The sequence below is a fragment of the Gymnodraco acuticeps genome, unplaced genomic scaffold (assembly GCF_902827175.1).
Source record: "Gymnodraco acuticeps unplaced genomic scaffold, fGymAcu1.1, whole genome shotgun sequence".
NCBI classification, from domain to species: domain Eukaryota; kingdom Metazoa; phylum Chordata; class Actinopteri; order Perciformes; family Bathydraconidae; genus Gymnodraco; species Gymnodraco acuticeps.
The window spans coordinates 2,941,840-2,966,833 of record NW_022990693.1 but is presented as its reverse complement, the minus strand read 5'-3'; the positions used below and the strand labels follow the sequence as shown (position 1 = coordinate 2,966,833).

At 40.1% G+C, this 24,994-nt stretch overlaps 1 protein-coding gene across 1 annotated transcript in view; it reads right to left on the bottom strand.

Moving 5' to 3' along the window:
- Positions 1 to 24,994, bottom strand: part of nlk2 (nemo-like kinase, type 2) — a 29,916-nt gene continuing 4,922 nt past the window's right edge. The window contains exons 2-11 of the mRNA XM_034230510.1: positions 17,843 to 17,972; positions 16,121 to 16,176; positions 15,291 to 15,397; positions 15,004 to 15,089; positions 14,025 to 14,234; positions 11,379 to 11,480; positions 9,974 to 10,060; positions 7,333 to 7,531; positions 7,125 to 7,218; positions 1 to 6,626 (exon numbers count right to left, since the gene is read on the bottom strand). Coding sequence (XP_034086401.1) covers positions 6,572 to 6,626; positions 7,125 to 7,218; positions 7,333 to 7,531; positions 9,974 to 10,060; positions 11,379 to 11,480; positions 14,025 to 14,234; positions 15,004 to 15,089; positions 15,291 to 15,397; positions 16,121 to 16,176; positions 17,843 to 17,972 — 1,126 coding nt within the window. The 3' untranslated portion in view covers positions 1 to 6,571. The remainder of the gene's footprint in view (positions 6,627 to 7,124; positions 7,219 to 7,332; positions 7,532 to 9,973; positions 10,061 to 11,378; positions 11,481 to 14,024; positions 14,235 to 15,003; positions 15,090 to 15,290; positions 15,398 to 16,120; positions 16,177 to 17,842; positions 17,973 to 24,994) is intronic.

The window sequence follows — 24,994 nt, the reverse complement described above, 5'->3', positions numbered from 1 at the left end:
AATCGTTAGATGTCACATTTAATGTTTTCACCATTATTCTTTCGATGGAACCTTTAACACATCCCATATGACAACTAATATTTAGTCATTAAGTTTGATTTACAGTGCTTGAACGCAGAGTTTATTAGATACATCTATGTACTGTATATACTGCAAGTTTTATTCAAATTACAATGCATCTGATTAAAACATCAAATATACAAACATTGTATAAGACAGCAAATTATGAATCCAAAGAGTAGTAGTTGCTGCGTTGGGGTTAGTCTAACACACATTTGTCAGTTATTACTCTACAATTTTTCAAAATGAGCATCATTTGATTCAAGTACTTCATTCCAACACAAAATAAAACATATAGGAAGCTAGTATCTACACAAATAGTTCATACAGGAGCTGGGGGAGGGAGAGGGACTGTACCACTGCTAGCTGTGTTCATTCCTGAGAAAATTCCCATCAAGTTTCCAATAGACACCCATGGCATGTCTCTTTTCTGTAACCAGTATCAGAATAGTTAAGGGATAATCGTCAACGATGAATAATACACATGTCAATGTGCAGGGTTCGAGGTGGTAAATCCCTTGTGAAGCTGTTTCCATGTGGTAAAAACCAAATGATGAGCCTTATCGTAGGGAACCAATTGAAAAGGGAGCTACAGCGAGTTTAATGACTGACACCTTAAAAAAAATGAATATGTAGGTAAACACTTTAATATGTTTCTGTCATATAAAACACAAGGTAATTAAGAAACACCAGACATCCAGGTGGCTTTGTGGAGGATTCTAGGAGGGAGTAGTATAATCTATGCAGTTGATTGGCAAAAGGGATTTGTAAGTACTTAAAAACAGAAACATATTAAAGACTGCATTAATACCAAGCCTCCGTTAAAGTCAGCCAGGTCATTTGGGCTGAAATACTATAAAGTCTGTAAATCTGTACATTTTTAGAGGTATGTCAACCACCTAGTACGAACACTTGAATAGAGTTTTAATCAATGGATTCAAGAAGTATGAGTGGGAGTGGGGCCTAAGGGAAATGAAATAGGGCATCCTCTATAGTTCCAGACCCCGGAGGTCTCAGGGCATTTTGTCCGACTCCAACGCTGCGTCCACTTCTGAGTGAAATGACTCAACATGGCCTTAATCTGTGTATTTGTAACAAACCTGGCAGTTGAATCTGAAAGCTAATTTATTACCAAGGGCACATTTCCAGTTGGATCTCTACATGATCATGACTTGTTATTGTTTAGTTTCATAGAGAGCACTTCAATATTTGGTTTCAAACAGGTAACGCTGTGCCTTGGTTTGCTGGATTTTCCTTTTTTCTAAATGTCGCCCTGGAGAAACGAGTTCTTTTTCATTTAGTGTATTTTTGTTTGGTTTTCTAGGGTTAAAACTTTGTGTTGACACAATCTCTGCCAACACTAGGAAGAAATATTATCCAAACAGCAGAAGAATAGTGTGCAGTTATGGGGGAATAACTAGCCTGCAGTCAATCCAAGCTCTGTGAACAAATGGAAACACATATATATATATATATATATATATATATTTTTAGAGCTTCTCATACTAGAGTTTCATATCCAACCCGGCTCTTGGTTGCGAAATATCAGGAATCACAAATGTCTCTTTTTTCACATTTATTTCTATTGGCAAAGCATTTCACATGTCTATATATCTCTTAAACATTACTTTTGGGCCAGTTCAACTTGTATCAGTAAGAAAGATTTGAAAGGGGGGGTAGAGGGGATGACACGGGTAAAAGGACCGCAGGCCGGATTCGAAAAATGCGCCCATTTCGAAATATAAAAAAAATGGATAAGATCCATATAGAAACTTTAATTGATTGAGGAGTGATTGATTTGAAATTTGAAAGACAAATTCAAACTGAATTCAACAAGGGATTCATATTTAAAACGCGACTACTCTACTGGCTTCTAATTAGTTTAAAAAAAAACATATATAGGACAGCCTGCAATAAACTAAAGAGACTAGTCCAATTCTCATTCGCATGAAATAAGCCAAAAGAAAAAGATAGTTTGTTATCTGAAAGTCTAAAATAAGTCATGTTTGAATGGTTGCCAGTGAGCTTTGAACACAGCCTTGGTGGTGAGCAGCCTCTCCCTGCCCTCCTGATCTATCAAAGAGTGAACATAGGCTAACAGTCAGGGACCCCTTGGCCATCGGTGGTACTTTGTAATACAAACGTCTTGATGATTTCTAAAATTTCAGGTGAGTGTTTGGATAGTGCGGTAAAGGCTGCAGGGGGAGCAGTCCATGTAATTAGTAATTCAGTATAAAAGCTTGAATGGACATTCAAGTGTTTTCAAATCGTCCCCACGTGAAATCAGAAAGGTGTGGAGGTAAACAAAGCCAAGATAATGAGCTCAAGAGGTAGAGACCAACACGGTGAATCATTTATATACATATTCACACAGTGCTGCTGTGGTGAAATCATTAACAACAATAACAAAAAAAGGCTTCTCCTTAGATATATCTACAACTCTGCTGTACACACAAGATACAGATCAAATGACTCTGGGAATCATTACAGGATTCTTCTAGTAGCAGGGTAAAAATCAAGAAAATATATACATTTGTATGCAAGTTTGAAAAATAAAAAGGAACTTCGCAGCCCTCCAAAGGTGCAGGCTAATACCATTTCTATACAGTGGTTTTGTTTTTTAGGTTTGTGTGTAGGTTTCTATATTTACCATATATACATAATCATACTTTGAGGTGTGGGGAACAATGCATGCTGTTAAACACAACAGGAATAGAAAACAATTCTGAAAAATATCTTAAATAATTTACTTCAAAGCTCTTTTTGGGGGGGCGACAGTGTATATGTAAGAGAAGGGGGACTAAAGCTCTGGATTTAGAAAAAGCCCATATAGATGAGACCATGCCATCATTTATACCTGCTACTTCTATGGTGAGCAGCTGAAAGCAATAGGAAAGAGTCGCCCAGTAGGATGTTTGATATATTCATATAGAAGAAATATTGGAGGTTAAGCTGCTTCTTTACTGATGCGTTTTTCATTTGAACATTTTGTTCACAAGAGAATGATTGTTCCCCATTTGTCCTTTAACAAGAACACAGGGTTCTACGTCCAGAGGAAGACTGTCCCGTCTCAGCTACCATAGAGTCTCTATGTTCTCTACAATCTGGATCTGATACACGTAGCATTAGCCTTCTTCCTCCTCAACCTTTACCCTTCACAACAATACGTGAATGTAGTCCTCATCCACTTATCAGTTGATCTGTTATGAACTGAATTTCATCCCGATCTGTTTTTTTCCATTGTGCCGATCAAAACGACCTGGATTGGGACTGTTGCTGACACAAACCAGCTCCTCTGCTCAGCACGTGTCAGATATGGGAGTTATAAGTAAAAGCAGCAACATCTTTCCTCCACAATCAACCGGTTAACTCAAGTTTGACAATAAACAGGAAGGATGGACTACAGTAGGGTTAGGGTTAAGCTGGATTCACATGATACTCAAATGTCTCTTAGCTTGGTTTCTCTTAGCTCAGCAGCTGGTTAGTTCAGTTTCTATGGTTAGGTCATAGATTGTGCCACTTCACACAGCTGTTATCGGATTGGTTGCGTGTTGAAAGGTCAGTGATAACGAGGTCAAAGAAAAACATGTAAATGTGAGCGAAGGGCTCTGCAACCATTCCAAGCAGTGTGCAGCGCAGAGGGTAGAGCTTCACTTTAGCGCTTCTCCATAGAAACAGATTGGCAAATCAGGACGTTGTACAGCGGATCATGTGAATGCAGCTTTACGGTCGAAAATGGTTGTGTAAGATGTAAGTTTTCTTCGAACTACCACACAGGTTGCAGGAGTTTTAAATCCTCTCTATTTGAGTGGTTTGTACAGGGAGCAATTTAAGCAAGTGTGATGGGGAACAGGGCCAACGTGTTTCAGCTCAGTGCAGACTCTGGTTTTATTCCTGAGTCTTTCTCTTCCTACTCTTTGGGGTGAAGTTAGCTCAGTTTGGCAAAGTGGTTAATAGTTGCCTTACTGAACAACAGTGAAGTTAGGAGGCACACAAGAGGGTGGAGCATTTTCATTCATACAAAAAATGTAAGTTTTGCTCACAGGACTGTTTAGCAATATAGCCAGCCTGCCATAGTGACACTGGAAATGTTGAGTAACCTAAAGTTTTATGTTAGAAATGTATAGTAGGGTGCCCAGCACAAACTTCCGGATGCTAACTTGCATATGTTGGACAATTTGCACAATTAGCACATGTGCTATGTAAACAATAATAAAGAAAATGGCTTGGCCGATTTGGACAATGTTGGAGTGGTTTTGAGGGTTATCTAGGATGCTGAACCCATTTCTGACATTTTCAGGATCAAAGATGGCAGTTTAACCAGAAAGTGCCAATATCTGTACTCTAGGTGGGCTGGTTTTGACGACCATGTGTTGTGAACATTGGATATAGAGAGCACAAAATGAAAATTATTATCTCTACTGTGGACCGTTCTTTTTTTTTTTATAAATAGGGGATCTGTCCAATCCAAATGATCCAGAGTCCCATTAATCTTCCAAACCGACCCATAATGTATCAAAATCAGCCCATCGAGAGAACAAATATTGTCATTTTCTGGGTAAAACTGCAATTTTGTATATGATAAAGATCTAAAATGGATTCAGCATCCTCTATAACCCCCAAAACCACTCGAACATTTTCCAAATCTGCAAAGCCATTATTTAACTATTGTCCCCAATGCTAATTCATGCTAATTAAAGCATATATGCTAAATGTGCAAATTGCCCAACAAATGCAGGTTAGCATCCAGTAGTTTCTTTGTGCTGGGGACCCGTACATTTCTATCATAAAACGTTGGTGTACTCAACATTTCCAGGTTCACTATAGGACTCTATGAGCTGGCAACTAAACTAATACACTAGTACTGAGCTAAGTATTAGCAGTACAAGTACCATGGGAAAGGTGTTTTTTATTGGTAGTATGAGGGCATCCTTTAGAGTGGTCCCTTTAAAAGTATTTCCTATTCATGGAAAGGTTCAATTGTTCTTCATGTAAATGAGTCGTTAAACCCTCACCTTCAACACTGAACTACTTCAACAAAAACAAACACTATTTATCTAAAAAGCCCACACAATATCATTACAATTGTGCATCAGCAAATCTAATCTACTGAGCACTGTGAACACTCATTACTTCCAATGGAAATAAACCTGTCCCCCTTCATGATGACTGACTGACAAAAATGTACATATTGGTACAGGTTCAACTTCATATTACAGAGAATATTTAGAAATGTTTTGGGGCCTCATGTATAAACCTTAGTTTTAGCGCAAAATAGCATGCCTTAATTTCCTTGTTCTTAAACATGTATATTTACACACATATATATCTAAACAATTATTACATTCCTGTATGCCTGACCTTTTTTTTTAGGATGCCAAACGTGTGGATTTGAGTATACGCTTATCTTCATTGAGATGTATAAAAACCAGAAATAAATGTCTTGCTATTTAGTTTAAGTCTATTCATTGACTTCCATTATATTTGATATACATATATCAAAGCGTTATGGTGTGATTGGTAAATGAAAAGACACAAGCTTACCGTGTCTTCTGACATATACCGAGTATTCAATCAATATTATGAACGTTACGCTATCACTGTTGTTGTACGGAGTTTTTTTTCCTAAATCCTGATGAATTCTCCGTCTTTTAACCACGTGACATTAAGGACATGTGGTTATAAAAACACATAGCACCTGATTCTTTTGACCGTTAGACCGCAGCCCTGGAACGATTGTGAACTCCTCACGTGGTGTAGAAACGTAGAAAATGTTCACACCGATATCATTTTATAAATCCCATCATTGCCCACATCTTTTATGTTGCATTTATACATGAGGCTCCTGATCTTTGGCAAATGAACCGTGACATAAGTTAAAAACTATGGCCAACTGTGAAAGGGGGACACTTGGGGATACAGGGGGGATTACATGCCTGTAATAATTCATCTTTAATAAGTTAAAATATCAATGTGACAAGTGCATGTTTTTATAAAATACGGGGAGCTTGCAGTTGGAAAAACGTTAAGCCTACCAACAATTACAATCGATTGTCTGAATAAGAAGTTGGATTTAGTTTTCAGTGGCCTGATTGAGTAGGGAAATTAATCCATTTGTGATCACAATAATCTTAAAATAGACATCTTTTTTAAATGTATATTAATATATATATATATATATATATACATATATATACATATATATATATATATATATATATATATATAGCTAAACAAATGTACAATAACTGTAATCTACCTGGAAGTAACCAGATGAGTTTGTTTAAAACATTCTGATTTGGTCTACAGAGCATTCATTTGCATACCGGGCTCCTCTAACCCCTGTAAAGCAGTTATCAGTGGATTCTCTTCATTTGTTTCATGTTTCATGTTTCAGCAGACCTGCGAGTCCTGCTCTCCAGTGAAATGCTACGCAGACGATAGAAGACGTTGAGAGGCGTTCCTGTTCCCGGCCTAGCAGCGTGTTGGAAAGATGAGGACGCAGCAGCAGCTACTCCCACACCAGTGGGGAGGGGGGCATCTCAGAGGGCTGAGCCACCGTGGAGCTGGGGAGCAAGGGCAGAGGGAGGTTAGTATCAGCTGTTCAGTGTATTCTAACAGAGACGTTTGGTGCTTAGTTACATGTGTAGCGGTTACCTTTGATGTGTTCCTCTAATTTAAAAGAATATTGTAGTACAGTGTACACTTTTTAAAAATATTTTTATATTAACTCCTTGTGTTTGCTTTTTTAATTCTTTTTTTACATTTTATATCAACTTGTTTTGTTTATATGAATATTTGTATTTTATTCCATCTTTTATTGGGCCTTTCACGTCTTTGATATAAATATCTGTATTTCTTCATTTTATTTTTAATTCCTTTAACACCTTAGGTTTTTTCTACATTTTATTTAAACTTTTGTTTTGTTTAAATATTTATTCTTATGTTTGTATAAATATCAATATTGTATTTTGTCTTTCATTGAAAATTCTGATTTGAAAAAAAAAAGTTACACATCATCATCATCATCATCATCATCATCAAATGACCTTAAAGCCTCCCACCTGATGAAGCTCTTGAAAGCAGCTGACTGAGGGTTAATGCAGAGCGGCACCCGACTCCCCTTCTGCTGCTCCAGGATGAACTGATGGATGATCTCTGAGAGGATGAAACACCGACAGCATGTCTTACTCAATGTTATCCAAATGAAGTTATATATAGTCATGTCCTTCATCGCAACACCAGTAAGTGAATAACAGCAGGTACACGTACCTTTGACCTGCCTCACAGAGCTGAGATTCTTCTCAAAATCATCGTCAAACTTGGGATTAGTGACGGGCTCGAAGTCGCTGGTGTACACGCGTCCGGTGGAGGTGGTGTAGCAGCATTTGCACATGCAGGTGTGGTAGCGCAGGCGACCCTCGTCCAGGTACGGGTGGGCCAGGGCGTCCTTCGCTGAGATCCTCTTTGACTGGAGACCAAACACACCAGTTACAGTTGAGTGAGTATTGGCTACATTTAACATCACTCTTCGCCTCAGAATATAGTTTCAGGTTCATTTATCTTTGGGCCCAGATATGGGTACTTTTGCTCTCGAGAGGCAACGTTCATAGGAACGACCAGGGTCCCGCCTCTGACAATGTAACCAGTTCTCTTCATACATCCATGTTTAGAAGTCCCATTTAGCCACTTTAACTTGGGAACATTTTTTACTGACGCATTATATGTTAACCACAGATCTTAATTCAGGCAGTTTAATAAAAAAACTACTCCCTCTGCATCGCACACTGCACGATCACGTTCAAAAAAACATTGACTTCAAAACGAGGGAACCTGTACGACGAAGCCAGTTCAACATACTCTGAATATCTCTGAGTTACCGGGCTTAAAGGTCCCATGTCATGCTTTTCCGGTTATTACCCATCCCCTTGTGTGTTATGAAGGTTTTTATGTAAACGGTCTGCAGAGTCACTAACCCTCAAAGTACACCCTGTATTGAAGTAAAACTCTAACACAGTCTATGCTGCCCCAAAACGCCTCGTTGGAGATTTCTCATTTTCCATTGTTTTCTTCCTGGGTACTCTGACATGGGGATACCCAGAGGCCACACCCTCTGCCAGCCTTTCATGAAACAAAGCTTCCCAAACCTTTCAGCGATTCATGGCGGATATGCACATCGTAGGACACTGAAGAACGATGCTGTTCCTACTTTGTTTGGACCAGCGGGAGATTCCGGTACACAACCTGTAAGTATTCATTGTTGTTTGTGTATTTATGATGTTTAAAACAAACAAGGTATCTACCACGATTGTTTAAATGGGTAAACGTCTTTCAGGCTGCTAAGTTGGGATGGCGGAGAAATGCTCTCTGCAGACCCATTCTCACAGCGTTATAAACCTTTTTCTTACTCAATATCAAGCCACACTTATTGTTTTTACTTCGGCTGTGAGTGTTTGTGTGCTCAGGATGAATTTCGCTTGTTCTCGCTGTATCGCCGACCCGGAAGCCTGTCCGCTCCTCGCAGCAGATCGCAGCAACGAGCCTCTCAACGTCCCGACCAATCAGAGCACACTGGGCTCACAGGGAGGGGGGGGTAGGAGCTCCAACAAGCCGTAGAAATGGCCATGTCATGGGACCTTTAACTAACCCTAACAAACGAGATCTCGCTAGGCGGTCCTACGACGCTGGTTATCAACTCGCTAAATCAAGCCAGGGTTTCTCCGTCCAGCTGAGAGTGCGTTCACGTGAAAGGGGCGGGGTTAGCAACATTTGACCAATCACAAACATGGATAAGCGTACTGACAGCGCAGCGTCATACTTCATGAATGAAAAGTAAAGTATCATGTTAGACAAATATGAAGAAGTTCAACTTTAAACATCCATGACTTGCACACTTAATCCAGGATAAAAGCAACATAGCTGTAGCTGCAAGGTGAATTACAGAACAGCTGGAAAAAGAAAAACTACCGAATGTTTGAATGCGTAAATGAACAGGTTTATGATATCACTGCCCCATCCAACACACAAGTTAATCTGACATTAATTACATTTGAGTGTTTCGTCAACTTAATGTTTTGTTTTAAATAACACTTCAGCATACAGTATGTAGTAAGTGCACGACTCCGGTGTGTTGCACGGCCAAGAAGCTGACACAGATAAGTGAATAGCTTATCAAAGCCCCCAAAATATTCACAGAATAAATAAAGTTATCTAAATGTTGCAACCAATGCGAAGAACTGGCTCCTTCCAGTACAGGTGCACACACTGGCCAGGTAGACCTGCTGTGTTACTTTGCTGCTTGCTTCCAACAGTCCTGTGTGGTGAGAGGCACACACCGTGTACACTGCGTTGTACAGTACACATCTATCAGGGTTCATACACTTTTTCACCAATGATTTTCAACCTTATTACCACTTTTCCACGACTTCTCCATGACCTTTACCTAATTTTCCATGACCAAAATCAATGACTCTTTCTCAGCGTACCACTGAAAATGGTTTATTTGAACATGGAACAGGAAAATAAGGTCTGCATATGAAACATGTTGAGCGTATCTAAAACAAATCAAATAGGCTTACTAGCTTCTACACGCTAAAGCAACTCAAATCTCTCACCAGCAAAATAACTCGACCGTTAAATGCCATTATACGTTTCATTACGATACAGTATTTATTATCGTTATAGTATTACTATTTCGGCGATAAGATAAAATATAAATTATATTTGATGCAATTTTAGTTAAATTTACATGACTTTTCCAAAACTTTGGGAACAATATTGTTTTCCATAACTTTTCCAGGGCCTGGAATTAGCATTTTGAATTTCCATGACTTTTCCAGGTTTTCAATGACCTTCAAGGGGTTTGGTTCATTAACAAAACGCAAAACCATGTGCCTGTGTAACAGTGACTCACCGGATCAAACACCAGCATCCTGCAGAGGAGGTGCACGGCTTCATGGGTGGCTTGGCCTGATAGTGTGTACAGAACAGGAAGTGATGGCTGTGGACCAAAGAAACATCATTCAGCTTCTGCTCAACTTTAACAACATGTGTGTCAATGATAGCTTTCAATGTGCCAACAGAATGTGGGGAGGAAAACTGCAAGCAATAGATGCATGGTTTCTGAATCTTCAATATTCAAAAAGGTCGCATCAGGGCATGTGGGGAAATATTGGTGGCGAACTGCCAAGGTAAAAACCTATTTTAGACTTATTCATACTTATACACCACTGTATATATTGTAAAACAGCTGTTATGTATTACAATGTGCACATTTTTACTTTAACTTGTTATGATTATAGATATTTCTATTTGATGTCCTCTTTATTGGATAATTTACTTCAGCTTTTAATGATTGTAAACATTTCTTTATTTTTGTATTGCACATTCTGACTTCTTGTGTTTGTAACCCACTCAAATACATGCGACCCACCTGAGTGAGTTCAATGTCACTCTTTCACCCTGCAATAAGGAGCAGCTCCAACTGAGGGCAGTGCTGGGGCAGCAGAGGGGAAACAGTCTGCATTTTCAGGGTTCAGGTATTTTAAATTGTGTTCCTTCATTTTGTATTCTCCTACTCTTCTTTGAAAAAAAGCTTACTGCTTGTTCATATATGTTAAATAATTATATTGTGTATCAAGTGAGTGTTACAAATGAATGTTACATGTTTATAGACTATTGTTTTTTTTACTATACCTCTTACTGGACATTTAATTGACCTCCTATCGTTTTTTTTTTACCGGCAGTGGCTCAGTCAGTAGGGGCTTGGACTGTGAGCCATAGGGTAGTCGGTTCAAGTCCCAGAACTAACCTAAATGTGGTGTATGGACTGGTACTTGGAGAGGTCCAAGTTCACCTCCTGGGCCCTGCCGTGGTGTCCTTGAGCAAGGCACCGGACAACCCCCCACCGGGCGATTTACAATAGCTGCCCACTGCTCCTGTTACTAGGATGGGTCAAAAGCAGCTCTGCATGTGTGACCATTAAAGAGGGTTTCATCCCTCCAATTCTATCTATCTATTATATTCTATATAGTTACATTTTATTTGTTTATCTTTTTATTTTACATTCTGACTTTTAATTTATGTAAATATGTTTGTTCTATTATCTTTTATTTGACATCTTTGACTTCTTCTGTTTATATAAATATTTGTATTGAATTTTTTAAATATGTATTTATTTGATTCCAAAATGGAATAACAATCACTAAACCCAACTTCCCCGGCGATAAACAGAGTGTTCTGATTGGATGGATTGGTGTCATTAGAGCGTCTGTACTGTACAATGATGAAACCCCGCCGGTATCTCTTCATCAGCCTACCTGTTTGTGGGGTCCTCTGACGATGTGTGTGCGGGCCCCTTCACACGCCGTCCTCATGGCCTCCATAGAGGGAGTCCCCAACAGGTCAGTGATCTGATCCAGCTGCACGGTTAAACACACGTTATGGTTCAGCATGCCGGATCGTTTTCTTTGAGAACAGAGTAATTCATTTCATACCAGCGAGAAGCAACTAAATCCCACCAGTAATACCATCCTCATAAAAAAAGACAGTATAATGTATAACAAACCTGTGAAGATCCTCTCACATGTATCAGACATGCTTCCACAAGGTTATTTTAACCCTTGTATGGTATTCGGGTCTGTGGGACCCGTTTTCATTATTTAGGTAAAGAAAAATGATATGATCAATTATTTTTTCAAACTCACACTCAATGGCCTTGGCTCATTTTCTGTGAAGAACATATATCAGATCACATTTTCAATGACCATTCTGTGTGTGTGTGTGTGTGTGTGTGTGTGTGTGTGTGTGTGTGTGTGTGTGTGTGTGTGTGTGTGTGTGTGTGTGTGTGGGCTGTATCCGAATATTCGTTCGTTGGAGTACTATTTGGGTTTCAATTTCGTTATTCGGATATTCGTTTTGTTTGTTTTTTCCCCGTTTGTTTTTCAAATTGAATTTATTCAAATCTCCAATATCAACGTAAGAGCTTGTGCCTCTTCGGGGGGTGCCAACACTTAACCATAAACGTTATCGTTTACTTTCTCCGTCTTTATATGTAGATATTACTTTTCTCCGTTAATCTCCGTCACGTTGTTTCCAAAGCAACAACAACTTCCTGTCAACTGCGCTAACTCTCCTTCAAAATAAAAGCATGTCTATAAATAGGAAGCCAAGCCAAATTACACTTAAGACATATACAACTGCAACGAAAGTAACAAACACAATGCGATATCCTTTTCAATTTCAAAGAACACAAATTGGGTTACATTAACAAATAACTATAAAACAACAATACTGTAGAATAACAAAATGAATGCCGTGAATAAACCGAAATACACATGTTGAAGCGGTTCGCTGCTGATTACTACGCCCCCCCCCCCCCGCGCAGGCCGAATATCCGAATATTCGCTGCTGAATACTATCGAATATCCGGAGCCCGACAAATGGTATTCGGGACAGCCCGAGTGTGTGTGTGTGTGTGTGTGTGTGTGTGTGTGTGTGTGTGTGTGTGTGTGTGTGTGTGTGTGTGTGTGTGTGTGTGTGTGTGTGTGTGCGAACCAATCTTTATTTTTTTCACACACTATCCAAGCTGCAAATTTGGGGCGAGACACAGTAAATAAAGCTTTGCCAGTTTGGGTCCTTATCACAGCTGATCAAGATGGCCAAACGATTCTCTGCTCAGAGGGCCTTGCAAATGATTCTGGAAGAGAGAGAACCATTTGATGATGATGTAGAGGAAGAGGCTTCAGAATGTGAGGATCACATTTCTGAGAAATCTGAGTCTGACAGTGACTTTGAAAAAGAGGATGAGATTGAGCATCAGCTAGCAAAAAAACAAGTAGCACTTTCATTCATTCATGTGATCTAAATATTAGATCAATTATAAAATTATAATTAACTTATATAAATATTGGTATTTTATTTTAATCTTTTGTTGGACATTTTAATTTACTCCTTTGTTTATATAAATATATTCTAATTATTTAAAAAATATATATTATTTTTCTTTTAATTTATAATGTTATAATATTTTAGTATTAATCTATTTTAATAAATGGCATTGTTTATTTTATTCAAAAATGTTGGGCACAAAACCCAACTTGCTTTTTAATGTGTGCACAACTGCACATGTGTCTTTGTTTGATTATGTATGTCTCGGGGTGTACAGGTGTGTATGTATGTATTTTTATTTTTTATCTCCCTGTCTGTATCACACAAACAGAAGATTGATAAATAAAAGTATTGATTGTGATTCTTATAGAATATTTAGAGACACCCTGAGAAGCTTTTGTATCATGAACAACTCTCACGTTTCAGCTGTCTGTACCACAGAACCACTGTTCATTATGCTGAAAACACCATCTTTTGAACACAAATACTGTTTTAAATTCACCCATGCCTAGTTATAGCTTCCAATCTACCTTATTACCATTACTTAAGCTCTAAAGGCTTTTAAATGTGAAACGTTCGGTTTCACAGGCGGCAGATTAACAGTGACGGGGGACAATGTGCAAAATAAAAGCAGCTTGGAAACAATCAGTAAATAATTGATGTTGTGGAAATGTACATTATCCTGAATGTATCAAGACAACAAAAGTAACCATAGAGAGAGTGTTGAGTTACCAGAAAGGTTTCTCACTCAAATATGATGAAATATAAAACTGGAAATTGACAATAAAGACCTGGTTGGTTCTCTATGCAGATAACAACAGCGTGACTATTGTAAAACCCTATTTTGTGTGTACATTTTATTCGATTATGTATGTGTATATAGTATATGAATACTGTGTGTGTATTTAATTTAGGGCTGGGCAATATATTGATATTGTGATTGGATATCATCTTAGATTTTGGAAACTGTAATTGTAAGTCTTTTTTTAAGGGCTGTAGAGTAAATTGAATTAAATTCACTATGTAAATCAAGCATCAAAGAAACCCCTATGGATGGATGGATGATGATCCGTTACCTGCTGGATGGGACTCTGGGCTTGGAAGAGGATGCGTCTCCCCAGCAGCTCAGCGAAGATGCAGCCCACAGACCAGATATCGATGGAGTTGGAGTAATGGCGGCTCCCCATGAGGATCTCAGGAGCCCGGTAGTACTGAGTCACCACTTCCTGAGTCATGTGTCGGGACTCGTCCGACTCCTCCACCCGGGCCAGGCCAAAATCACAGATCTGGAGAGCAGTCGTTCATAGGTTACTACACCTGTCCCATATTTGACTTTTTCCACTTGATTCATTAGTCTGTGAGGGTTTGATTATTTCACCAATGTATTTTAAAACCATTTGTTTTGTCTGAGTTTTCCCCAGATCGGCCTAGAAGAAAAGAACACGTACAATGCATGTAAAATTGTCCTTTAATAACTTGAATCTTCCTAAAGCCTGTAAAGTTAACAACTTATTGACACTGTGACAAAGGTATTGAAAAAACTCTGTAGTTATAGAGGTTTCCAATGTTCTTCATATAGCCCCTAAGTACAGACCTATAGCCCATGGTACATACTGTACTTACCAGCCAACATAAGAAAACAACTATTATTTGTCATCAGATCAAACACACACACACCTACATACTCTAGATGTGTTCCCCCCCCCCCCTTATGTGCCCAATCCCCCCATGTGAATCACACCTGGCACACACACACAGAACAATTTGATACATTTCCCGCTCTTATGTGGCCAATCCCCCCACATGGATAACAACTGGCACACGCAATACATGTTCAGTGTCTGTTCTTTGTATATTTACTGCAGTTTTTCATGTATACCAGTAGTCTGATACAATATGTACAGTTTGAAAGCGTGTTAAATGACATTTGGTGCTGATTAATGGTTTTTGTGTTTGTGTGTTTGACCGCGAGCACCAAAGTAAGGGGGGGGGGGCGGAAACGAAGACAATAGGAGGGTTAAAGAAGGATGGCCAATTAAAGCCTGTTTCATACACCTTGAGCACACAGTTGCTGTTGACCAGGAGGTTGCCAGGTTTGATGTCTCGGTGTAGAATGCCAGCAGAATGAAGGTATTTAAGTCCTGGTGATGGTACGGTGCAGGAGGAAGAGACAACAGGAGAGAATATTACACCAGACATGGTATAGATTTGCAGTACTTTGAATTTCAACCAGCTGCTTTTATCTTTTCCAACTTACTTTGAAAGAAACCAAAACACTGCACTTGAATAAAGTGAACAATGGCAGGATAGAGGATTTCAAAGAAAAGTAGCTGAGAACCTACCTCGTAGAATCTGATAAAGAAACACTTTGGCGTGGTCCGAGCTCAGAGGCTGTGGTGATACGATGATCTTATGGAGGTCACTTTGCATCAGTTCAGTCACCACATAGCTGACCAGTGGGAAATTAAGGGGAGAAACAGAAACACATCCAACAGCACAAACAGAAAATCTCACTGAGAACCTCTGTGTTCTAAAGCCATACTCAATATCTTAAAGTTCAAGTTAAGCCTCAGAATCAGCAGGGCTCCTGTTTCCAACTATACCCAAGGACAGTTTAGTGTTCTCGTGACAGCTGATCTGGCCTCCTTGCCCTTAGAATATTTCTATCTTGGATATCAATTGTACTTGACTTGGAGCAAATATCTAACATTTTAAGCCATTCTCGATCTCCACAAGGTATAAGAATATATTGCCACAATACAAACCAGTCCTCTGTTCAACCCAAAAATTACAATATGTATTTTTTATTTATTTATATATTATATGAATTTTTGCTTTAAGTCATCAATGCACTAGGCTCAATTAACTCATACATTTAATGCACTCGTCAATTTACTAGAGTTTGGGCAATTTTGCTTACACAACATGTCTTCTTTTAGAGGGAAACATCCACTAAACAGAATACTAAAAATCATCACTTTGTTTTGTTATTGTCCAACTTCAAAAACAACTGAAAACTGCTATTGAAATGGACATGTTGTGTAATGTTTATGATTGTTAGAAGTTTGACGAGGTACTACAGAGCTGTCCAATTCCCCGAAGATAACCCATGGTGTCTGGCAACAGCTATCAACACAGAACCCTCTTTGAATGAATCATTGGTGAAGGATACATTTCTTCAAAGTAGTCAATGTGAGGAGGTTGTAATATGTCCAGAGCAGAGAGAACCTGAAGAAAAAGGGAAAGCCAAGATATGTTGTTTTCACGTTGATACCAGGTGTGAGACCGAAATATCCAAAGACATCTATAGACTGCTTTTCAGTCGTCATGCTAACAAAGCTAACGCTACTAATCAAGAGAATCAATCCTGAAAGTTAGCTGTGAGTAGTGTTAATTTCGTCAGCTATTTTTTAAATTTAGTTTTAGTCTTAGTCCTGTGTTACATTTCCTTTTTAGTTTTAGTCATATTTAGTCACCTTCATCCTGTTTTTATTTAGTCAAGTTTTAGTCGACTAAAAGTCTGAGCATTTTAGTCTTATTTTAGTCAAAGAAAACTAATTATTTTAGTCTACTTTTTGTCAATGAAAACTGTTGAGTCTTTTTTAGTCATCAGATTATATAGAACATTTCAGTCAAACTAGTCTAGCCAAAACCAATAATTTGTCATTTTAGCATATATAAATAAATAGGATTATATCTTGTCCTTATTTGATGAAAACCACAGGTTGAATGATGAAGAAGCTTTGCAGAGAGTATCTGCTCAGGTTTGTGGTGTTTTCACCAGCTGTGTTATGGCCGCATTGCTTCCCTTCTGATAAAACAATGCCTTCGCTTTTTTTCTCCGCCTCATTGTAGCTAAAATGGGCCCAAATATCACATCGTTTCTTTCTCCCAAGCAGTGGTGGCTTTAGACTTTTTCGTTGTCAGTCATTTTGACGGACAGGATCGTAACATTTCCGTCATAATCCATTATTATCCGTCGAGTGCACAATTTATCACTCATTCGCGCTGACGGGGGGGGGGGGGTGGTAATTCGGTTAACGCGAGTGCGACCACTGCTCCCATGCCCTGTTGTTGCCATTTTATTTTCTGTTAAATAAGGTTAGTTAGACCATGAGTTAGACCCGAGTCTTCCTGACAGTTCACAGTGTGCCGCTGCCCGGTGTAATTCAAATGTACCGCCGCGCGCAGCACAGACACAAAGCTGCTGCCCAGCCACAGCACCGGAAATGGAACTGCTGGGAGAAAAACTGACTATCAGAAATGTAACGCTATCTTTGATGATATTTCGTCTCCTCATTTTTCGTCAACGAAAGTAAAAAGAGATGTTGGCATAGTTTTTATTTAGTAAACTACATTTTCGTCTCGTCACTTTTCGTCAACGATATTGCATGATGATTTCGTTGCAGTTATTGTTTACTGCCGTCGGTGCCGTCTCGTCATCGTCTCGTTTTCGTCATGGAAAAAAAGATCGTTGACGAACATATTTCGTCATAGTTTTAGTCAACGAAATTAACACTAGCTGTGAGTTGAAGCAAATTTTCATAGTCGCCAAAAGACTGTATACTAAATGATTTGTCAGTAACATGACATCACTGGGCTCCAAGTGTGCAAAATCTATGGGCCCAGGTCCCCAGATGATCCAGGTCTTTTTCTACTCCAGTTTGGCATTGCATGCCACTGAGAAATGTTTATATGAATGAAAGGGGGGCATGCCTCCAACGCTCTATCCATTTCTCTTTAAACATCCATGATGAGAATGAAATCATTGATTGGAAAAGCTTGCGACTAGTGCTAGCGTTGATAGACTTGTCGGTCACAGGAGGACTGTCATTCACAATGGCCTGCAGGTAAAGAAAGGGGTTCTACACATGTGTTTCCAGCTGGTACTTACGTTTTCATGTTTGAAGAAGCATAGCATCTTCAGCTCCCGAAACACCCTCTTGCAAGAAACAAGGTTTTGGAAGACATTCGGCATTTTTTTTAGGGCAACTCGCTTTCCATCTCTGGGGTCTGTCACTGACCTGGGGGAAGAGAACCAATAATGAGAAGAAGAAGAAGACTTTTTGACTTTTGCAAAAACACTTTATTTACATACGATCAATTATACATTCTTCAAATAAAGTGCTTCATTGTGCAATACAAAAAACGAATCACTTAAAATAATACATTAAAACCTATGTCTTAAAAACTTGTGCAAAGTGCAAATCCTTATCCACAACAGAACACACAATATCATCATCAACACCAACGCTGTTTAAAAGCGTCCAAGTCTCCAATGTGTTTATAAAAACGATGCTCCAGCCAGAGTCTGGCTCTGATGTTACACAGCCAGATTGCTTTTGCCTCTTCCCCTTTCTTATTTTCAACACTGTTTTCCCTGCTTAAATAAATGGTCATTTTTGCTTCGCCAGAGAGGTAATTCAGGAGCTGCCACTTTTCCTTGCTTGTCTTTTTATATGGAGCCCCCATGATAAAAACACTCTCGGTAAAAACTATACTAAAAAGACTAAAAACCAATGTTAAAAGAGAGAAGAAACCCGTGAGTCTCTTGCACTCTGTAAAAACATGGAAAACAGTCTCTCTAAAACCACAAAATGGACACTTGTTAAAAACAGCAGGATTAATAATGGAGATAAAAGAATTACAGGCGATGGCACCGTGTAAAATTCTCCACTGGAGGTCGGCAGTACGTTTTTTAATGGGAGGTTTGTATACAATCCTCCACTGTGGGCCTGGAGCAGCATCCAGCCCCAGGTTACTCACGCGTCGGAGAATGCAGCTGCTCACATCTCTCCACACCAAATCAGCCGGGCCGGTCAGATACCTCTGTAAAAACTGTATCCTAAAAGTGGTTGTTCGGCTGGCCAGGTGGATAAGGCCCTGTCCCCCCTCCTCTCTAGATAAAAACAGCACCCCCTGTGGCACCCAGTGTAGACCCTCCCAAAAGAAATCCACCAACTTCTTTTGTATTTGGGCTAGTAAGCCTGAGGGAGGGTCCACACAAGTTAAGACGGTGCCACAGTTGGGATGCCACAAGGTTGTTTAAAACCAACACACTACCTTTAAAAGACATTTGAGGGAGCAGCCACTTCCACAGCTTTCCCTCTATCTTTCCTATGACGTCCTCCCAGTTCCTCAGGACTATGCTTTTATTACCCAGGAACACACCCAGGTACTTTAGTCCATCTTTCTTCCATATCATGTTCTGGGGAAGAACTGGGAGACCGCCACTCCACTCACCGACAGCGAGGGCCTCACTTTTCCTCCAATTCACCCTCGCTGACGATGCTGAATTAAAATCCCTCACGATGTTAACTAAAATGTCTGTATCTTTTTGGTCTCTAATAAAAACAATGATATCATCCGCATACGCTGATAAAACCATGCCTCCACTAAAACCAGGTAAAAACAGCCCTTGCAGTTTGGAGCGTATTTTGTTGAGGAGGAGTTCTAGGGAGAGTGCATAGAGCATGCCAGACAGAGCACAGCCCTGCCGCAGTTCGTTGTAGAACCCCTCGGACAGAGTTTCCCCCTCCTCGTACTCGCTTGTATAGAGGATGGAATAAAAGCTCACAGCTCGCCTCCTGATCTGGCTTGGCTCCATTATTTCCTGCCCTGTGTCTGACAGCAGTGAGTGGATCACTCGCCTCTGCCCATTCTTTTTCTCCAGGCCGAAGAAGAAACTAGTGGGAGCATCCATCTCATTGGTGTTGAGGAACCGGGACTTGACTAGTGCACCCTGAACTTTAACGTCCAGCAGGTTGGCTAAAGCCAGTTTTTTCTCTTTTGCGGCTTTCACACCAGCGCTTTTCCCTTTCTAGCTCCGAGCGGGAGCTTTTCTGGTTCAGCTCCGGTTTCCCTTTTCTGCTCCCGCTCTGTTCACACCGCCCAGAGCTGCCGCTGCTGCGTCATGACGTCACCGTTTACGTGCCCGCTTCATAAAATCCAAACCGCGTGGAAATCCCTCACATCGACAACAACAACAATGGCCGATTGTATTGAAGCGCTGTTCGCTTTGGTTATCCTCTTACAAAACGAAATGGAAGGCATCGAACGACTTTACAAGGGACGACTTTACTTGGAACTTTACAAACATCACATGCGAAATGCAAGACTTCTTTGTGGTCTTCAGCATCTACTTCAACCCGCCTCGACGTAAGAGAGACGTAAGCGACGCCGCCTCTCAGCTCCGAAGCTCTTGCCTCTAGACCGACAATATTTTGGAGCTGGAAGTGAACCGGATTCCGGAGCTAAGAGGCGGCGCCTCTGCGGTGTGAACAGGAAAAAAACGGTACTTTTCAGGCTCCGAGCCGGAGCTGAAAACGCGTTGGTGTGAAAGGGGCATTTGAGGATTTCAATATATCCTCGATCTCCTGTGGTCTCACTTATTGTTTCTAGTTCCACCATATCACTCTCCAGGTCTTTCATAGACCTAATGATGTCTTGTGTGACATTGAGGGTGTGCTGTTGGCAGAGCAATCTTATCTCAGTCTTACCATGGTCCCACCACTGCCTAAGACTGCTAAAATCTCCCTTCCTCTGCCTAAAAACACTCCAGAAATAAATAAGGGCCTCTTTCAAATGTTTATCAAATGTTAAAACCGAGTTAAAATGCCAATATGCACTTCTGGGTAAAACATTTCTAATAAAAACATGACATAAAAGCAAAGAGTGATCCATAAAACCAGCAGGCGATATGCTGCACATTTTAAAAGTGTTAAAATGATGCTTAAAACAATAAAAACGATCTAGTCTAGCTGATGAGATTCTATTCTCTCTGATGTGGGACCAGGTGTACTGCCTGTTGTCTGCGTGCATCCTTCTCCATTAGGGGTGTAACGGTTCACAGAAGTCACGGTTCGGTTCGTACCTCGGTTTGGAGGTCACGGTTCGGTACGGTTCGGTACAACAAGAAAAAGCAAAAAAAAGTCCCAAATGCATAATTCCAGGTTTGTTGTTATTTATGTTCGAACAGTAGTGCAAGTTTCAGTTTAAAAATAAAGAACTCTGACATTTTGAATAATTAACTGTATTAAACAGTTAAAAACAAACCTTACACAGTACACTCAGATGGCCATATTATCTATAATGGCTGATGTCAAACAAAAAGGTTTCATCAAGCTGTACAACTAAAAAGAATGTCTTGAAAATATGACATCATAAATAATAAGAAAGTGTTTCAAAAGCACAAAGTCGTTGAAAACAAAGCTTCCGTTATTTATTTTGGTCTCTCGGCTCTCATGTCTATTGGCTTCTTAAAAACAGCGGGGATAAGCTGTTGAACTGCTGTTGTCTTTTGCCGGGCTCCGGTGATTGGCAAATCTGGGTGATGCCTTCTGATATGATTTAGCATGTTTGGCGTGTGTTACTATTAGCATACCGCACCGCTGTCTAACAACGCCGACACACCGTCCTCGTCCGATCCACCACTCGCACACTTCATCGTTATTGTAGTCCACAGGGAACTCGAAATGTTCCCACACAGCTGATTTAAAAGAAGCAGGTGGGTTCTAGCTCCTGTGTGTTATCTGAAATCGCCATACTAATTTTCTTCTTCTTGTATTTTGTTCGTTTTGTTGTTCTGTTTCTTCTTGTTCTTCATTTGTTGTTTAAGGGCGGCTGGCAAACAGCTTTTAGGCGCAATACCGCCCCCTGGATTATATATAGTGTAGTGGATACTGCCCTGAATGACAGACTTTTTTCCCACTCGTAAAAAAAAGGCGTATTCGTCGTGTGACTGCGTGTGCCGAACCGTGACGTCCGAACCGTGACGGTACGGGACGAATACGGATACCGTTACACCCCTATTCTCCATACATCCACCAGGCCGTGGAAGTGGACCAGCTGCCTCAGAGCATGCTGGGATGCTGCTCTGCATGGTTGCGATCTAAAGATGCATTTTCTGTACAATTAAAATCCCCACCCAAGAATAAAAAATCCTCCGTGGCACAACCGTTTAATACATCATTAACTTTGAGTAAAAAAAGCTTCCTCTCTGCACCGTTTGTTGGAGCATACACATTTATAAAAACAGCTGTAAAAAGGTCAAACCGTGCTTTTATTAAAAGCAACCTCCCATTGATAAAATGCTCGACCTCCAGTGAGACAGGATTAAAAGACTCGGAGAGGAGGAAGCCCACCCCCCCACTGAGAGAGGTGTTGTGGCTTAAAATGACTTCCCCCTCCCACTCCCTTCTCCAGTCCATCTCATTAAAAACGTCGCTGTGCGTCTCTTGTAAAAAGAGGACATCGATATGTTTTATTTTTGCAGTCTGAAATATTAAAGCCCTCTTTCTTTCCTCTCTGGCTCCATTCACATTTAAACGTCCCACTCTAAAAGTATCCATTTCGAGTGAGATGTTAAAAGCAAAAATAAAAACAAATAAATTAAACACAGACATTGAGGTTTTTAAAATCAACGCTGCCCATTTGTTTCCTTACTTTAGTAACAATTCTTTTTAGTCTATATATTTCCAGCTCATCCAGGACAGACTGCTCTCTCCGGCTCATGTGGAGTCTTGCTGAGGCACAAAAAACGGACAAATCTGGGAAATATTCTTCTATGATTACGTTATGTTGGTTTTTTGTCTGCACCAGGTCATTTGTTATCATTTCAGCCGAGTACATCTTTTTTTGTTGGCTACTGCTCAAAAAACCTGGCACATCGCTGCTGTCAGACACACAATCATCCCAACTCTCATCCGCCTGTTCTTGCTCTCTTTCTTCCTTTCCCTCACTCACTACTTTACTGCTTTTTGCAACGGTTGATACATCCTTTTTATTTCTCCTGCGTTTAGTAGCAGTCTTTTTTTTATTTATCATTTCTGTTGCGACCTCCTCTTCCTCCATCTCAACAACCTCCACCTGCTCACCCCATGTTTTCTTCTCCTCTCTTGTTTTGTCCAAATGTGTTTCCCTATTGCCCCTTTCACACCAACGCATTTTCAGCTCCGGCTTGGAGCTGGAGCCTGAAAAGTACCGGTTTTTCCTGTTCACACCGCAGAGGCGCCGCCTCTTAGCTCCGGAATCCGGTTCACTTCCAGCTCCAAAAAATTGTCCTCTTACCCAAATCATCAATTAATCTGTATTACATGGGACATTCCCAAGTGCATGGAAGACTGCAATTGTAACCCCCATTTTCAAGTCAGGTGACCCTCTGAACATCAATAACTACCGCCCAATTAGCATCTTACCTGTAGTATCCAAGGTGGCTGAGAAGTGGGTGTCAGAACAGCTTGTCTCCTTCTTAAACAACAGCCCATTTCAATTTCATCCCATGCAGTTTGGCTTCAGGGCAAATTATTCAACCGAAACAGCCAACTGCTTTTTTATAGAAAAGGTCAAAGCAATGGTTGACAAAGGAGGTGTTGTTGGTGCAGTATTTCTGGATCTACGCAAAGCCTTTGATACAGTCAACCATAAGGTCCTTCTGTCCAAACTGTCGGCTTTTAACTGCTCTCCATTAACACTCAGTTGGATTGAATCATACCTTACTGGTAGGCGTCAGCATGTTATCGTCAATAATCTACTCTCTCCAGCTCTAGACTTAAGCACCGGAGTACCACAAGGTTCAATACTTGGTCCACTTCTTTTTTCCCTATATATGAATGACCTGCCATCTGTCTGTCCTGATGTGGAAACACAGCTATATGCCGATGACACTGTGATATATGTGCATGCCAACACAAAGCAAAAGGCTGCTGATAAACTGACCTCAGCTTTAGTGCTGATCACTAGCTGGCTACACCGCTCCTGTCTTCAGCTTAATGTCAACAAAACAGTTGGAATGTTTTTCACAAAAAGAAAATGCAACATTGCGTCAAATATAAGCCTCTCAGGTGAAAATATTAACATTGTGCCTCAGGTTAAGTACCTTGGAATCATTATTGACTCTAATTTAACATTCAAAATACAAGTCAAAAAAGTGACCCAAAGAGTCAAGTTTAGCCTAGCAAATTTTAAATACATAAGAAACACAATGACATTGAATTCTGCCAAATTATACATGAATGCCATGATCATGTCACATCTTACATACTGTCTCACAAGCTGGGGGCAAACTAACAGCTCCACACTGAAGCCACTAGCAACCCTGTACAAACCCTCAAAGTACTGGACCAGAAACCTAACCGCTCCCATCACTGTACCATCCTCAACAAGCATAACATCCTGAGTTGGGAAGATTTAATAAAGTATAGGAACATCCTTCTGGTTTACAAAATCCTGCACAATACAGCCCCTCCACCTCTTAGCTCATTGGTTACTCAACGTAACAACACCAGACTGACCACGAGAAGCTCCACACGTGGCGACCTATCAGTCCCATTCAGGAAGAGTACTTTTGGTCAGTCATCATTCTCGGTCATAGCAATACAAAACTGGAACTCTCTACCCACTCAAATCAAAGACATACATACACATACCACCTTCACAGCTCACTTAAAAACATGGTTCACTGAGAACTACACCTGCACACACTAGTCTGTGTTAAGTATGGCGTGAGTGTTACATGTTGTGTTACATGTTGTGATCATGGATGTTGCCCCTGGTTTCTGTTATGTGATTGTGATGTGCTATATGTGACATGTACTGTATATAGTAACGTGTGTTGTTTATTGTTCTCTTTTATCCTCACACCGGTATCTACTTGTCTTTCCTCCTTTTTATTTTATATATTTTCTTATAACTAATGCTGTTGATATATTGTAATTTTAAGGGTGTCTATTACCATCTGGCCGGGGACAACAGCTGGAAATTAGCCATGTCGGCTAAAGCTGCACCATTTACTGTTTTTGTGACAGTTCATCGATGGGGACTGTCCACGACACTATAAATAAATAAATAAACTAAACTAAATCTTTTATGCAAGCTTGATTATTTGTCTGATCTTGGATTAGGAAAGTGTGACAAGTAAATGAATGAAGGGATAAGGGCAGAAAGAATACTTCATTACCCACCCCAGTGTTTGTTGGTTGAGCACCTTTGTGGGGCCAAATCTTAATCTCCATTCTCCACCCTAAGGTCTAAGCCCTGAACCCTTTAG